At 42.5% G+C, this 15466-nt stretch overlaps 1 protein-coding gene across 8 annotated transcripts in view; it reads right to left on the reverse strand.

The window, feature by feature from the left end:
* LOC135096808 (GTP-binding protein 10-like) overlaps positions 1–15466 on the reverse strand; it is a 32704-nt gene that overhangs the window by 4362 nt on the left and 12876 nt on the right. For 7 of the 8 annotated variants that reach the window (XM_063998563.1, XM_063998561.1, XM_063998560.1 and 4 more), the window contains 3 exons: positions 13421–13544; positions 10707–10913; positions 9866–9963 (listed from right to left, as the gene is read on the reverse strand). In XM_063998563.1, coding sequence (XP_063854633.1) covers positions 9887–9963; positions 10707–10913; positions 13421–13544 — 408 coding nt within the window. In that variant the 3' untranslated portion in view covers positions 9866–9886. Of the gene's footprint in view, positions 1–8797; positions 8890–9865; positions 9964–10706; positions 10914–13420; positions 13545–15466 lie in introns of all 8 variants that reach the window. The other variant, XM_063998567.1, reaches the window with a different exon arrangement.

Genomic DNA, 15466 nt, shown 5'->3' on the forward strand with positions numbered 1-15466 from the left:
AAAACGATAATTACTCCCAGTGAGGTCTAAAGCACTGTTCAGGGGGTGCTGTGAACTTATCATTAAACCCAGCTGTGACCTCACTGAACATTTCCCTTTGTGTCTCACAACACAAGGGGGCAGTCACAGCCTGCCCTCTAAAGACAACTCTCTTCCTCCACACAAATCTACAAGCACCTAATAACACACACACCCTTCACTCAAAATTTTTTAAATCATCATGGCGACTCCTACACCAGCCTCGGAGTCCCCATCTGGGGAGGGGACCATAAATGTCCCCAGGTTGGACTGTCTTTTTGTCGACGACCCTAAGTGTCTTGACAGCCCCCTCAACTTTTTCTTCATTAACTTCTGCAACATTCGCAGTCTAAGATCTAATTTTCAATCTGTAGAACACCACCTCTCCTCTTCTAAACCTCATCTTTTTTTCCTCACCGAAACTCAGGTGTCTGAGGCAACTGACAGTAGCCCCTTTTCTGTTCCCTCCTACTTTCTCTATCCTCATTTTCGATCCAAAGCTGGATGCTGCGTTTATGTGCGCAATGACTTAACCTGCTCTCGTGCCCACGCTCTTGAATCTTCCGAGTTTTCCACCATCTGGCTACGACTACAGAGTCACTCTCATACTAAATTTATCTGTGCTGTATACCTCTCACCTAACTCCTCTGACTATAAGAAATTCTTTGACTACTTAACTTCCAAAGTGGAGCACATTCTGACCCTCTTCCCTTTTGCAGAGATCTCCATTCTTGGAGACTTCAATGTTCACCACCAGCTTTGGCTTTCCTCTCCCTTCACTGACCATCCTGGTGAACTAGCCTACAACTTTGCTATCCTCCACAACCTAGAGCAATTGGTGCAACACCCTACTCGTATTCCTGACCGTCTTGGAGATACGCCCAACATTCTTGACCTTTTCCTGACCTCTAATCCTTCTGCTTATGCTGTCACCCTTTCTTCTCCGTTGGGCTCCTCTGATCACAATCTCATATCTTTATCTTGTCCTATCACTCCAATCCCTCCTCAGGATCCCCCTAAGCGAAGGTGCCTCTGGCGTTTTCCCTCTGCTAGTTGGGGGGACCTGAGGAGGTATTTTGCTGATTTTCCTTGGAATGACTACTGCTTCCGTGTCAGAGACCCGTCTTTGTGTGCTGAGCGCATAACAGAGGTGATAGTGTCTGGCATGGAGGCGTACATTCCTCACTCTTTTTCTCGTCCTAAACCTTCTAAACCTTGGTTTAACACAGCTTGTTCTCGTGCTATACATGATAGAGAGGTGGCCCACAAAAGGTACTTAAGCCTTCCATCACCAGAATCTCATGCACTTTATATTTCTGCCCGGAACCATGTCAAGTCTGTTCTTTAACTAGCCAAAAACTCCTTCATTAACAGAAAATGTCAAACCTTTCAAGATCTAACTCCCCTCGTGATTTCTGGCATCTAGCCAGAAATCTCCAATAACTTTGCTTCTTCTTCTTTCCCTCTTCTATTTCAACCAGATGGCACCACTGCTATCACATCTATTCCTAAAGCTGAACTCTTTGCTCAAACCTTTGCTAAAAACACTACCTTGGACGATTCTGGGCTTGTTCCTCCCTCTCCTCCACCCTCTGACTACTTCATGCCACCTATTAAAATGCTTCGCAATGATGTTTTCCATGCCCTCGCTGGCCTAAACCCTCAGACGGCTTATGGACCTGATGGGGTCCCTCCTATTGTTCTCTGAAACTGTGCCTCCATGCTTGCACCTTGCCTAGTCAAACTCTTTCAGCTCTGTCTGTCACCATCTACCTTTCCTTCTTGCTGGAAGTTTGCCTACATTCAACCTGTTCCTAAAAAGGGTGACCGTTCTAATCCCTCAAACTACTGTCCTATTGCTTTAATTTCCTGCCTATCTAAAGTTTTTGAATCTATCCTCAACAGGAAGATTCTTAAACATCTATCACTTCACAACCTTCTATCTGATCGCCAGTATGGGTTCCGTCAAGGCCGCTCTACTGGTGATCTTCTGGCTTTCCTTACTGAGTCTTGGTCATCCTCTTTTAGAGATTTTGGTGAAACTTTTGCTGTTGCCTTGGACATATCAAAAGCTTTTGATAGAGTCTGGCACAAAGCTTTGATTTCCAAACTATCCTCCTACGGTTTCTATCCTTCTCTCTGTAACTTCATCTCAAGTTTCCTTTCTGACCGTTCTATTGCTGCTGTGGTAGACGGTCACTGTTCTTCTCCTAAATCTATTAACAGTGGTGTTCCTCAGGGTTCTGTCCTGTCACCCACTCTCTTCTTATTATTCATTAATGATCTAAACCAAACTTCTTGTCCTATCCACTCCTACGCTGGTGATACCACCCTGCACTTTTCCACGTCTTTTCATAGACGTCCAACCCTTCAGGAGGTAAACATTTCACGCAGGGAAGCCACAGAACGCCTGACTTCTGATCTTTCTAAAATTTCTGATTGGGGCAGAGCAAACTTGGTATTGTTCAATGCCTCAAAAACTCAATTCCTCCATCTATCAACTCGACACATCCTTCCAGACAACTATCCCCTCTTCTTCAATGACACTCAACTGTCCCCCTCTTCTACACTGAACATCCTCAGTTTGTCCTTTACTTATAATCTGAACTGGAAACTTCACATCTCATCTCTAGCTAAAACAGCTTCTATGAAGTTAGGTGTTCTGAGACGTCTCCGCCAGTTTTTCTCACCCCCCCCAGCTGCTAACTCTGTACAAGGGCCTTATCCGTCCATGTATGGAGTATGCTTCACATGTCTGGCGGGGTTCCACTGAAACTGCTCTTCTAGACAGGGTGGAATCAAAAGCTTTTCATCTCATCAACTCCTCTCCTCTAACTGACTGTCTTCAGCCTCTCTCTCATTGCCGCAATGTTGCATATCTAGCTGTCTTCTACCGCTATTTTCATGCTAACTGCTCTTCTGATCTTGCTAACTGCATGCCTCCCCTCCTTCCGCAGCCTCGCTGCACAAGACTTTCTTCTTTCTCTCACCCCTATTCTGTCCACCTCTCTAACGCAAGAGTTAACCAGTATTCTCAATCATTCATCCCTTTCTCTGGTAAACTCTGGAACTCCCTGCCTGCTTCTGTATTTCCATCTTCCTATGACTTGAATTCCTTCAAGAGGGAGGTTTCAAGACACTTATCCATCAATTTTTGACCACTGCTTTGACCCTTTTATGGGACTGGCATTTCAGTGGGCATTTTTTTATTAGATTTTTGTTGCCCTTGGCCAGTGCCCTTCCTACATAAAAAAAAAAAAAAAAAAAAAACAGCACTGTGTGGGGCTGCAGCATGTAATGTGAGAGCAGGTGAGAGAAGGAAATGAACTGTGATAGAGGTGGTGTCTGCAAAACACATGTGGAAATAATACATCTGACCTGGATCAAGTGAGGAATGAGAAGGCAACAATGAAAAGCTGGAAGAGGCAACCAATGCTACAAATTTTACTTCGGCAAATCACTTGTCTGCTAGATGGTGCCGTTCACATGAGATACACCACACTTTGCCACACAGTCAGTTACTACGCAGACACCACACAAGTCGGACGTCGGTCCCGCCTCCTGTTCTGTTGTTACGACTTCTGTTATCGAGGAGTGATAGGAATATTACAGTTTTCTTGTTTGGATTGTGTATTATGATTTCCACTAACTGTTATAAGGGTGGAATATTGTCTTGAGTTATCCGTTACCTGATTATAGGGCAGAGTATTGCCTATGGATATCCGTTACCTGATAAGGGCGGAGTGTTGCCTACTTGAATCCGTTACCTGATTTAAGGGCGGATTATGGACTATAAATATCCGTTACCTTGTATAAGGGCGGATTATTGGTTATATGATATCCGTTACTTGGTATAAGGCGGATTATTGGCAAATATTTTATGCTATATATATATAACAATATTTGGGCACTCGTGAGCCGACATAGGTGCGAGATGGTTCCATCTTGTTACCCATTATTGGGGCAAGAGGAATATTGCCTTATTTACAAGCCTGGGGGCATTTGACTTCCCAGATTATTATAAGGAAGGAGTTTTTTATTTAAAGTTACCCTGTGTGTGAGGTTAAGGCACCCGTGGGGTTATAAAAGGAACTGCTGTTAAAAGGGGTGGCATATTGTTAACATTAGCCGCCATGTCTAGGACGCCTTCTGATGCTTGCCCCAGTCCTGAGAGATTCAGAACTACCAGCTTGCCACGCACCTCAGCTAAGGTAAAGGGACTACACAAGGGGAGTAAACATGAAGAAAGATCCAGATCTAAGAGCCGTTCTACTCGTCATGAGAGGTTAAGTTACTCTCGGTCACCTTCCCCTTCTCCAAAATACGCTGGTGAAGACAGCAATGCGCCTTCTTTGGGCATGATTATGGATGCTTTGACTGAGTTGAGGAAAGACATGGACAAGCTTAAGAAGGAAAATGGGGCTGTGAAGTCAAAACAGTTCATAACAATACTTCCCTGTAGTTGTCAAATAATACTTTGATGCCTGATTCTCAGGAATCACAGGCAGGATTTTCTGGATTTAGAACTCCACTGAGGGAGGACAGTGATGAGGAAGAGGAAATCCAGAGGGATGTTCCTCATGATAGTATATTGTTACAAGGTGCTAAGAATTATGGACCCATGGAAACTGTCTCAAAAGAACTTGACAAGGAAATTGCTGCAATGGTGAACCACCTGTTTATTAATGGCATGAGGCAGGAAGATTACAAAGCCATTGTAGAGGATGAGGTGACATTTAGACCAAATAACTGCCATGCATTAACTCAAATGGATTGCAACCCACAGGTCCTGGACGCACTGCCTGCAGAGGCAAAGAAGGCAGACTTCCGCTTAAGGGAAGTGGGAAAAAAGATATTACCAAGGCAGCTATTATTGTTGTAAAATCGCTTACTGTGCTAGACAAGGTGGCACGTGATGAAGAGCACCAAATTATTGCAAATGAGGTGGCCATGCTCAATGGTGCATTAGCATTATTGGGTAATGCCCACTACAGAAATAACTTGAACAGGTGACATATCATAAAGAGGGACATTAATCCCAAATATTCTCATTTGTGTGCTGACAAGGCTCCCATGACGGGTCTATTGTTTGGGGATGACCTGTCACAAGCCAACAGAAATATTGAGGAGGCAGAAAGGCTGAAAACTAAATTCACTTTTAAGAAGCCTACATCTTGGACTGCAAGCAGTGGCAGATTTGGTGGAGGTAAACAATGTAACTTTTTTGCCAAGGCCTCCTCCTGTGGATTCCCATCCAGATATCAGCCGTATGGTTTTCGCAGGATGCCCTCCAGTGGTGAACACAGGCGCTCCTACCCTGCTCAAGCTTGGACAACAAAAAACATGAGAGGCTGGGGTCAACATATCCCCCGGCATTAACCCAGGTGAAAGAACAATTTGAGGCTGGGCAACTTCACAAGTTTATCAATAAATGGCGTGTGATTACAAGTGACCTGTTCATTTTGGATATGGTGGAACATTGTCATCTGAATATAGATGAAGCTAATATCGGATATTTATTTAGAGAGGATATACAGTATGTCTTTAGTGAGGAAGATAAACTGATTATGCATTAGGAGGTTAAAAAATTGTTAGAGATAAAGGCCATCATAGAGACACATGGACAGGATCAACAAATACTTTCACCAGTTTTTCTGAGGAAGAATAAGACGGGGGATTATAGGATGGTGTTAAATCTTGAGAACTGAACAGGCATGTAGAATATACTCATTTTAAAATAGAAAATTTTGAACAAGTATTACAGTTGCTTAGTCAAGGAGATTATATGGCTTCTATAGACCTTAAGAAAGCCTATTATTCATTAAAAATTGCAGAGGAACAACAAAAATATCTGTGTTTTAGATGGTTGGATAAGATTTACCAGTTCACATGTCTGCCTAACGGGTTTTCGGATGGTCCTCGTCTATTTACAAAACTTCTGAAGCCAGTTTTCTCTACACTTAGGCATAAAAGCCACAACATCACTAGTTATATTGATGATACGCTTCTGTATAGTAGCTCTTTGCCGAGATGTTTTGATTGCATGAATGACAACATTCAGTTGTTGCAGAGTGTAGGTTTCTGCATAAATGTGGAGAAATCTGTTTTAAGTCCCACTACGCGTATTGAGTATTTAGGTAACGTGATAGATTTGGTGGCCATGACAGTTACCTTGCCGGCGCATAGGAGGGATGAGATTATACAGCATTGCTCTCTTTTAGTCAATAGACAAAGAAAAAATTAGAATTGTGGCAAGAGTGATTGGCCTGCTGGTGGCAGCAATCCCAGCTGTAGAGATGGGGAAGATGCACTATAGGAGGATGGAAAGAGCAAAGATCAAGGCTTTGGAAGAGGCATGTGGAGACTTTAATAGATGGATGAACATTACAGAGGAGATTAGAACAGATTTAAACTGGTGGATTAAGGAATTGGAGAATCAAAACAGGAAAATATTCAGAAATGCACCAGATACTGAGTTGTTCACAGATGCTTCAAATCTAGGATGGGCAGGTTGCCAAAATATCATCACTACCAATGGCAGATGGTCCCCTGAAGAGGTGCGTTCGCACATTAATGCGTGAATTATTGGCTATGTTATTCTCATTGAGATCTTTTACACATCTCCTTAGAGGTTTACACATTATGTGATAACACCACAGCGATTAATTACGTGAATGAGATGGGAGGTGTTAAGTCAATAGTTTGTGATGACATTAGTAGGAACATCTGGGAATGGTGTCTTAGTAATGGGGTATGGCTGACAGCTTCCCACATACCAGGCAAATGTAACGTCATGGCCGACGAGGCATCACGTTACTTTAATGAGGGACATGAGTGGCAGCTGAATGAGATGATATTTAAGGAATTGTGTTCTATATTTGGGAATCCTTGTATAGACCTATTCGCTTCACGTTTGAACAAACAAATGACTCCATTCTGTGCATGGACACCAGATCCAGAGGCTGCATATATTGATGCAGTTACAATTCCGTGGGCTAAATTTAAATTGGTTTACCTCTTTCCTCCCTTCTCTCTGATCTCTAGATGTCTGCTGAAGTTAAGGGAGGAAAGGACCAGAGGATGGATCATAGTGCCACTTTGGCCATCACAACCGTGGATGGGGGTGCTCCTTCGGATGCTAGTAGACGACCCTCGGGTCATACAGAGAAGGAAAAATGTGCTAATGCATCCGTCAACTGCTGAGGAACACCCAATAATGAAACACACAAATTTGATGGCTTGTCAGTTGTCTGGAAACAACTTGGAGAACGTGGCATATCTAAAGAAGGTACGGAAATCATTATGGCCTCTTGGAAACCAGCAACAGGTAGACAATACAACACTCACATCAAGAGGTGGACACTCTTTTGTAGTAGAGGGAACATTAATTCCATTGCACCATCTATAGCAGATATATTAAACTTTCTGTCTCGTAACTTTCAAAGGAATGTGGGTTATGAAAGCATTAACACGGCAAGAGGGGCTCTATCTGCAATAGGAATTATGGTGGAAGGCTGCAGAACGGGCAATCACCCACTTGTCAACAGATTTCTGCGGGGAGTCTTCAACTTACGCCCTTCTACACCCAGGTACGCAACGACCTGGGATGTGAAACTTGTATTACAAAAGATAAGACTCATGGAACCACTACACAGCCTAACACTGAAAGACTTATCGCTAAAAATGGTGATGCTGATGGCAATGACACAAGCAGCCAGGATCCAAACTTTGCACTTATTGTTGGTGAATATGGCATTTGGAGAAGAATCTGTTTCAGTTTTGTTAGGAGGTAACATCAAGCAATGCAGGCCAAAATTTAATGTTCGTACTATTGTATTTAAAGCTTATCCTCAGGATTACAGATTGTGTGTAGTTAAGGCTATGAAAGAATATATAGAAAGAACTGAGAGGCTAAGGACAGAATCTGGAAATGCAGATGGGAGACTACTCATAAGTTATATAAAACCCCATAGGGGTGTTTCTAAGGACATGGTGGCAAGGTGGCTTAAGACCATGTTATGTAAGTGTGGGATTGATACCAAGAGGTACACAGCAGGTAGTATTAGACCTGTGTCAGTGTCTAAGGCCAAGACACTGGATGTGCCTATTGCCACCATCATGGCAAAAGCTGGTTGGACGCAGGAAGCCACATTTGCTAAATATTATAATAAGGATATACAAGGGGAAATAGACCCTTTTTCAAGAAGCAGTGCCAGGCTCAGTATAATGTAAGGTTTGAAATGTTATCAGCAGTAAAAATCATGTTCTATTTTCATAAATGACAATGGGGTTTTTGTAATAGGAACTTTTATTTACACCTATTTACAAAATGTGAAATTTGACAGAACCCTTTACATACAACACCCACATGACTTTAAAATCTCATGTGAACGGCACCATCTAGCAGACAAGTGATTTGCCAAAGTAAAATTACAGAAGTACATGAGACTTACCGTAGGTTAGTTGAAATGTGCTTCGGATTTTGCGAGGCACATCACGTCTGCTAGATGGTAGAGTTCACATGCCCTCCACTCCCTCCCTTTGTTAATTGATGATTCTTGGTTTACACAACAAAAATTCAAGGACTGGAAGAGTTGGGAGATAATATTTCATGTGGGTAGTTGTATCTTTAAAGACTGACTGTGTGGCAAAGTGTAGTGTATCTCATGTGAACTCTACCATCTAGCAGACGTGATGTGCCTCGCAAAATCCGAAGCACATTTCAACTAACCTACGGTAAGTCTCATGTACTTCTGTAATTATATGTAAAGCTGCACACTGTAAAAGTAGACTGAATCTTGTTGCCTCTAGTGTTTAGCTTCAGCCTGCTTCAATAGGGAGACTGCCTGCCTCTGTGTTTAGGACACTGCACTGTTCAAAAAGACATAAGCACAAAACTGTTATTTGTTAATGATGATTTATCAATATAAATAAAAGATACATACATTTTAATATTTCCAGTCTATTACTTTACTTAATTTTACTTAGAGAGAGAGAGAGAGAGAGAGAGAGAGAGAGAGAGAGAGAGAGAGAGAGAGAGAGAGAGAGAGAGAGAGAGAGAGAGAGAGAGAGAGAGAGAGAGAGAGAGAGAGAGAGAGAGAGAGAGAGAGAGAGTCTTCCAATTATAAAGTTGGCAGCAAAAACAATGACAAAATTTTCAAGTGTCAATCAACATCCGCATGCCATCCAATCACTGTATCACTTAGCCTTGCTCTCAGGTGATTAAAAAATGATCACGAGGAAAACAATAATAATAATTTAGTTTTACTCCTTAAGAAAACTGCAGAAACAAACCTATCACTCATGTAAACTCACTCATGTGCTTCTTCCATGGACCACATGCCCCTCCTTTTTTTATTTATTTTTTTTTTGTTTATTTGTTTTCATGATTTATCTAAAGGATAATAGCTAGATATTATTACTGTTTCTTTATTCATATATATATATATATATATATATATATATATATATATATATATATATATATATATATATATATATATATATATATATATATATATATATATATATATATATATATTTTTTTTTTTTTTAAATTAGCTTAGGGCAAAGCTGACCAAAAAGGTGATTACAAATATTTTTAGTGCAAAATTTTAGGTGATGGCAAGATTTAAGGGTGCACCATTAAAAGAAGGAAGGAGGCAGCAGGCACAGCTTCTACATCAGCTATACATACACCAACTGCAGTTACTTGGACACACTGCAAACTGAATGCAAACTTAACACAACTCCAACAAGATAGAAGCAAACATTCTGACCACTACAACATCATACTTCAAAGGTAAATATTAGCTAATAAATTCTGTTCCAACTTTTGCATACTTACATTTCTCAGTGACCAGTTTCTCTAGAATGAGTCCATAGAAACCCTCCAAGGAAGCTTTGAAGTGGGTTGTGCTGGCTTTGCTTTCTGGTTCAAATATCCTGGAAAAGAAAAAAAAAGCAGTCAGGTGGATCTGGTCTCTGGTTCAAGGAAAATCAGTTCATATCAACTAACTTTGGTTTCTGGTTCAAATATCATCTAATGGAAAATAAGCTATCAGCTAACTTTGGTATCTGGCTCAAATATCATGTAAAGGAAAAAAGTATCAGTCTTGCACCACTGAGAAACACTGACTGATAGAAGAAGTGTTCAGAAAACTTTACACCCACAATGACAACTGGAGCAAGGTTCTTCAAAGTAAGGGAGCCTCCCTGCACTATGCACAATAACTAAGCATGTATAACACCAATATAAGTATGGTTGGGTGGCCATTTTTGCTGTGATATCAAAGCACAGAGCACACCACCTCCTCGGTTTGGGTAACCCAAATCACCCGAGTCACCCGAGTCATGCAAAGAGAGCGTTCAGTTGAGAACTGGGTGACCCGGGTAACCCAAGTCACTTAACTTAACGCACCCCTGGTCTCTGACATGGAAGCTGTGGCCATTCCAAGGAAAATCAGCAAAATACCTCATCAGGTCCCCCAACTAGCAGAGACAAAATGCCAGAGGCACCTCTGCTTAGGAGGATCCTGAGGAGGGATTGGAGCAATAGGACAAGATGCAGATATGAGACTGTGATTGGAGGAGCCCAATGGAGAAGAGAGGATGACAACATAAGCAGAAGGATTAGAGGTCAGGAACAAACACATAACTAACAAAACACATGTTTGAGTGCAGCTCACCTCTCCCACTCCTGAGCAGCCCACTCCTGACAGTCACCAAGTCAAAAGCAAGGTCAGCAGGGTTCCTGAGGGTCTGGACCATGAGGTGGGGGTGTCCCAGGATGGTCACCAGCTGGGATGCCTCAGACAGTGGAATGGAGATGTTTACAAAGTTATCCCATGAGTTCTCTGTGAGTTTGGCACCACAGGAGCAACACAACACATAGTCTGTGAGGAACACCAGTTGTTAACACCACCCAGGAACACCACCACTCACCAGTCAAAAATCATGGTCAGTACTCATTATCCCAAGAGACATTCTATTTTACCAGTCAAATACATAAAGTCACCCATGACACACCTTCAATCACCAGTCACCAGTCACACTCCTCAGTCACCACTCATCAATCAAGATCCTCATCATTACTCACTATCCTAAATGACATCCTAAGTCACCAGTCTACTCTGAAATTCTTAGTCACCAGTCTCCAGTCAATAGTTAATAGTCTAACATTCTTAGTCACCATTTTGACATTCCCAGACGTCAGTCATCAGTCCAGTGATTATTACTATGACTGTCACTTGAGACCCTCTTATGAACAGAATGCATGCATCAAAATGTCTTCATGTGAAACGTCACTTAGTGCAGAAAGGCATTAAAAACATTTTCAATTTACAGGAAAGATTCACATGTAAGAGCAGGAATCAAAGATGAACATGAACACGCTTTACAAAATACTGGAATGGTAGCAATGTTCCCTCCCACAGTAGGTTGACCAGGTAATGAATGTGTTACACAGGCTGTGATATCATTCCATACATACAGGAAATTCTTTACAAAAGAGAGGACTTTACTTTGGAGAATGCTTCACTAAATATAATGAGCTCATTACTCTCACTTCAAAAGCCAGTGAGGCTTATTTCGTGAAAAGACAAAGGCAAAAATTCTTTCATCTATTTAATTTACTTAAACTAAGATAGAAAATATATTCTGTCCTTTTTCAGTAACAATAAGAAACACTAGTCTTTAGTAATTCCTAGTGAAGGAGAGTCACTGCACTACTACTGGGACGACTCAACCACAAGAGGCGTCATGATTCCAGTTTTCATTTTCAATATTATGTTTCATTTTCAATGTTATCTTTGACTTGAATTATTGCTGACACATTTTTGTTTCCAGAAGGTTTAATACTCCGTTTTCCTGTTGATATGAAAAAAAAAAAACTGTTTGGGGAAAGTTTAATTAATATGGTGATAGAAAATATCTTAAATATATTTGAGGAAGTGTCAAGAACATTATGAGAGCACCAGTCAGCAGCCACATTAGAAGGGAAAGAGGCTCAGGGTGTGACTTCCAGATCACCTCGGCCTGCACTGACTGTAAATATAGCAGGATTTAAATCCCTACAAGACATTTAACCCTGTAAGACAACTATACTCTATTCAAGAAATTTATAAATACATTCCCTCCTACTAGGTGGTGGCATGTCAGGCTCTGGACTCATCTCTACTGGCTGATGACTTCCTGGACCATGGTGGAAGGTTTACCCTGAATTTGGTGACTTTCAGGCACTGTCTTCCACAGCCTCCCACAGCCCAAACACCTCAATAATTCCCTTATTAATTCTTACACCTCCATAATTTCTTCTTCTTGATATCTTTTCCCTAGTCTCTATAGAGTCATTGTTCTTGCCAGCTCTCCTCCAAGCATAGTCATATATATTTTCCTTTGACAATTGTTTCTGTCTCAAGTCCTTCCTTACACAGTCTATCCATATAAGGTTTAGTTTTCCTCTTGCTCTCCTGCCTTGCACCTCTATCTCCATCACACTTCTCCTGACATATGACTCTTTCCTTCTCTTCACATGGCTAAAACACTGCAGCCTTTTTTTCCTGTGTCCTTTGAAATATCTCCACTAGTTTTACATTTTCTTCATATCCAAGCTCCAAATTAATGACCCATGTATCTATCTGTCCATCTGTCCATATACCAGGTTGGCAATCCCACACAGGGTGGCCCAGACAAAGCACCATCCGCTCATACACACATCATTCACACTCTTAGTCCTATCAGCCCCTAATGGAGAGGCTATTCACCTAATATAGTATAAAATAACTATAACAATCTCAGTGCCACATAATCAGTTGGCTTGGTGCTTCAAACACAGAATATTAAACCAACAGGAATGAAGGAGTAAATGAGATGAAAAGATAATGATAAAAGATGTCTCTACTCTCTTCCTCCCTCAGGTCTTTACTTAGGGAATATAACAAGGATGACATGAGCAAAATCCTTAGGTTCAGTGATCAGGATAGGACAAGAAATAGTGGGTTCAAGCTTGATAAAGCTAGCTTTAAATGAGATACAAAGGAAAAAGTTTTCAAATATAGTGGTTGATGAATAGAACAGACTCAGTAATCTGGTTGTTAGTGCTGAGTCGTTAGGAAGCTTTAAAAGAAAACTAAACAAACTTGTGGAAGGGGATGATGGGTGGAAATAGGCAGGCATGTTTCATACAGGCATTGTCATGTTAAGGACTGATAGCTGCCTGCAGCTTCCCCTATTTTCTTATGGCTGTTAATGTCCTGTCAATATGGAGCTTTTAAAAGAAAACCAGATAAATTCAGGTATGGGGATGATAGTAGAAATCAGAAGGCATTTCTAACAGGAAATGCCAACTGTGGGTTGATAGATCCTTGCAGCTTCCCTTGTATTCTTGTTCCCATGTACTCACCCTCCATCCTCTTAATGTTGTGAAGGAGTTCCTGCAGGCGAGACTCAGCATTGGGAGAGTCCATCTTATTCACCATAAGGAGTGCTGGCTTACTCAGCAGGTCAGGTGAATACAGCTCCAACTCCTGTGTGTACAGGTGTGGAGGAGTAAGTACAAAGGAATATAAATGAAGGAAAAAGAGCAGCAGATTTCTTGGCCCTTATGAGACTTTGTGGTAAGATGCAAAGGAACAGGAAAAAAAGAGCAGTGGATTTCATGGGCCTCATGACGATGCCTGCGATAAGGTACAAATTAACTCAAGAGGTAAAAGAGTAGATCTGTTGGCCTTTTTTTTCTTTTGCGGGAGAGGGATGTTTGTCATAAACTACACTAATTAAAGTAAAGATGAAGACTGTGTGTGTGTGTGTGTGTGTGTGTGTGTGTGTGTGTGTGTGTGTGTGTGTGTGTGTGTGTGTGTGTGTGTGTGTGTGTGTGTGTGTGTGTGTGTGTGTGTGTGTGTGTGTGTGTGTGTGTGTGTGTGTGTGTAATATAATAATAATAATAATAAACGGTTTATTATTTAGGCAGTTGACAAACTGAAAATGTACATAGGGGATGGGGGAAAAACTTAACATTAATCCTAACGGTAAGACTAATCTAGGAGGGAAATACTATCGATTGATGGCTCGCACCATGGTGGGAATCGCACTGAGTCTGTACCGGTCCGTGCGCGGCGCCTTCAGGGGCGTTATTTTGTTGTGGTGTCTGGTGGCACGGACAGGGCGAGGGCGCGTCGGGCGGCAGCATGTCTCTGAGACGCGGATGATGCAGTAGTCCCTTCCCAAACTTCTCCAGAGCCTCTCGGTGCCTGGTGGATATTCTGGACAGACTCAGGGTGGTCAGGGCTTCTTCATAGGTGGTGTATGCAGGGCCAAGGATGACCCTGCACGCCCTTTTCTGCACACTCTCTAGCTGTAGCTGTTGAGTGTGTGTGAGGGAGGAGGACCACGCTGGGGAGGCGTACATGAGTTTGGGGAGGATGAAGGTGAGGTACACCCCCCTTAACTCATCTGTCGGCGTCCCCAGCGACCTGAGTCTGCGCAGCATGTACAGCCTGTAGGTAGCTGATCTCACGGTGCTGGCGACATGCTGCTTCCAGGTCAGCTGGTCGTCCACCGTGACTCCGAGAAGCTTGGCACATTGGACCACCTGGAGGGGGTGAGGGCCCACTGTGAGCCGGGGAGGGGGCACTGGTACAGAGGAGGTACAGAAATGCATCACCACAGTTTTGCTGTGGTTGATGGTCATCCTGCTCTCCTCTGTCCACGTCTGCAGTCGCTCCAGAATTGCTTGCAGTGGCGAGTAGTCCGGGTTCTTGTTGGAAACTGGGACGCCCACGGTGCAGTCGTCCACATACTTCCAGCGATGGGGGGTGTCGGTGAGGGCGTCGTTGATGAGGAGGAGGAAGCATAGAGGACCCATCTTGGTCCCCTGGGGGACTCCACATGTCAGCTGTTGGAAATTAGAGACAGAGCCCTGATAGCGAACGGCCTGACGTCTCCCTGTGAGGAAGTCGGCTAGCCACGCTATCAGATTAGGAGGGAGACCCAGACTTACTGCCTTGCTGATGACAACAGTGTGATCAACTAGATCAAAGGCTTTTTTGAAGTCGACAAAAGCAACAGCTAGAGAGGTGTTTTCGCTTGTCCAGGTGGCTGTGGATGAATTCAAGGAAGCTGGTCAGGTAATGTGAGGTGGAGGTGGCTTTAATATTTCCGAATTGTCTGATATCCACGGTGTTACAAATTTTGGTGTATGCCCAGTCATATACAAAATCTTCACAAATAAGGCTAGGGATGGGGGTGATAGAGACTGGCCTGAGGTCATTGAGTGACTGAGGACTGGAAGTTTTGGGGATGGGAGTGACATAAGATGTCTTCCAGTCCGCGGGGCAAGAGTGTTGGGAGAGTGAGGCGTTTATTATGGAGCATAGCGGTGTTGCTAGCTCTACAGCAAATTCCTTGTAAATTTTTATAGGAAGGTCAGTGGGTGTGGTGGATCTTGGTT

Source organism: Scylla paramamosain, unplaced genomic scaffold (genome assembly GCF_035594125.1).
Source record: "Scylla paramamosain isolate STU-SP2022 unplaced genomic scaffold, ASM3559412v1 Contig7, whole genome shotgun sequence".
NCBI lineage: Eukaryota > Metazoa > Arthropoda > Malacostraca > Decapoda > Portunidae > Scylla > Scylla paramamosain.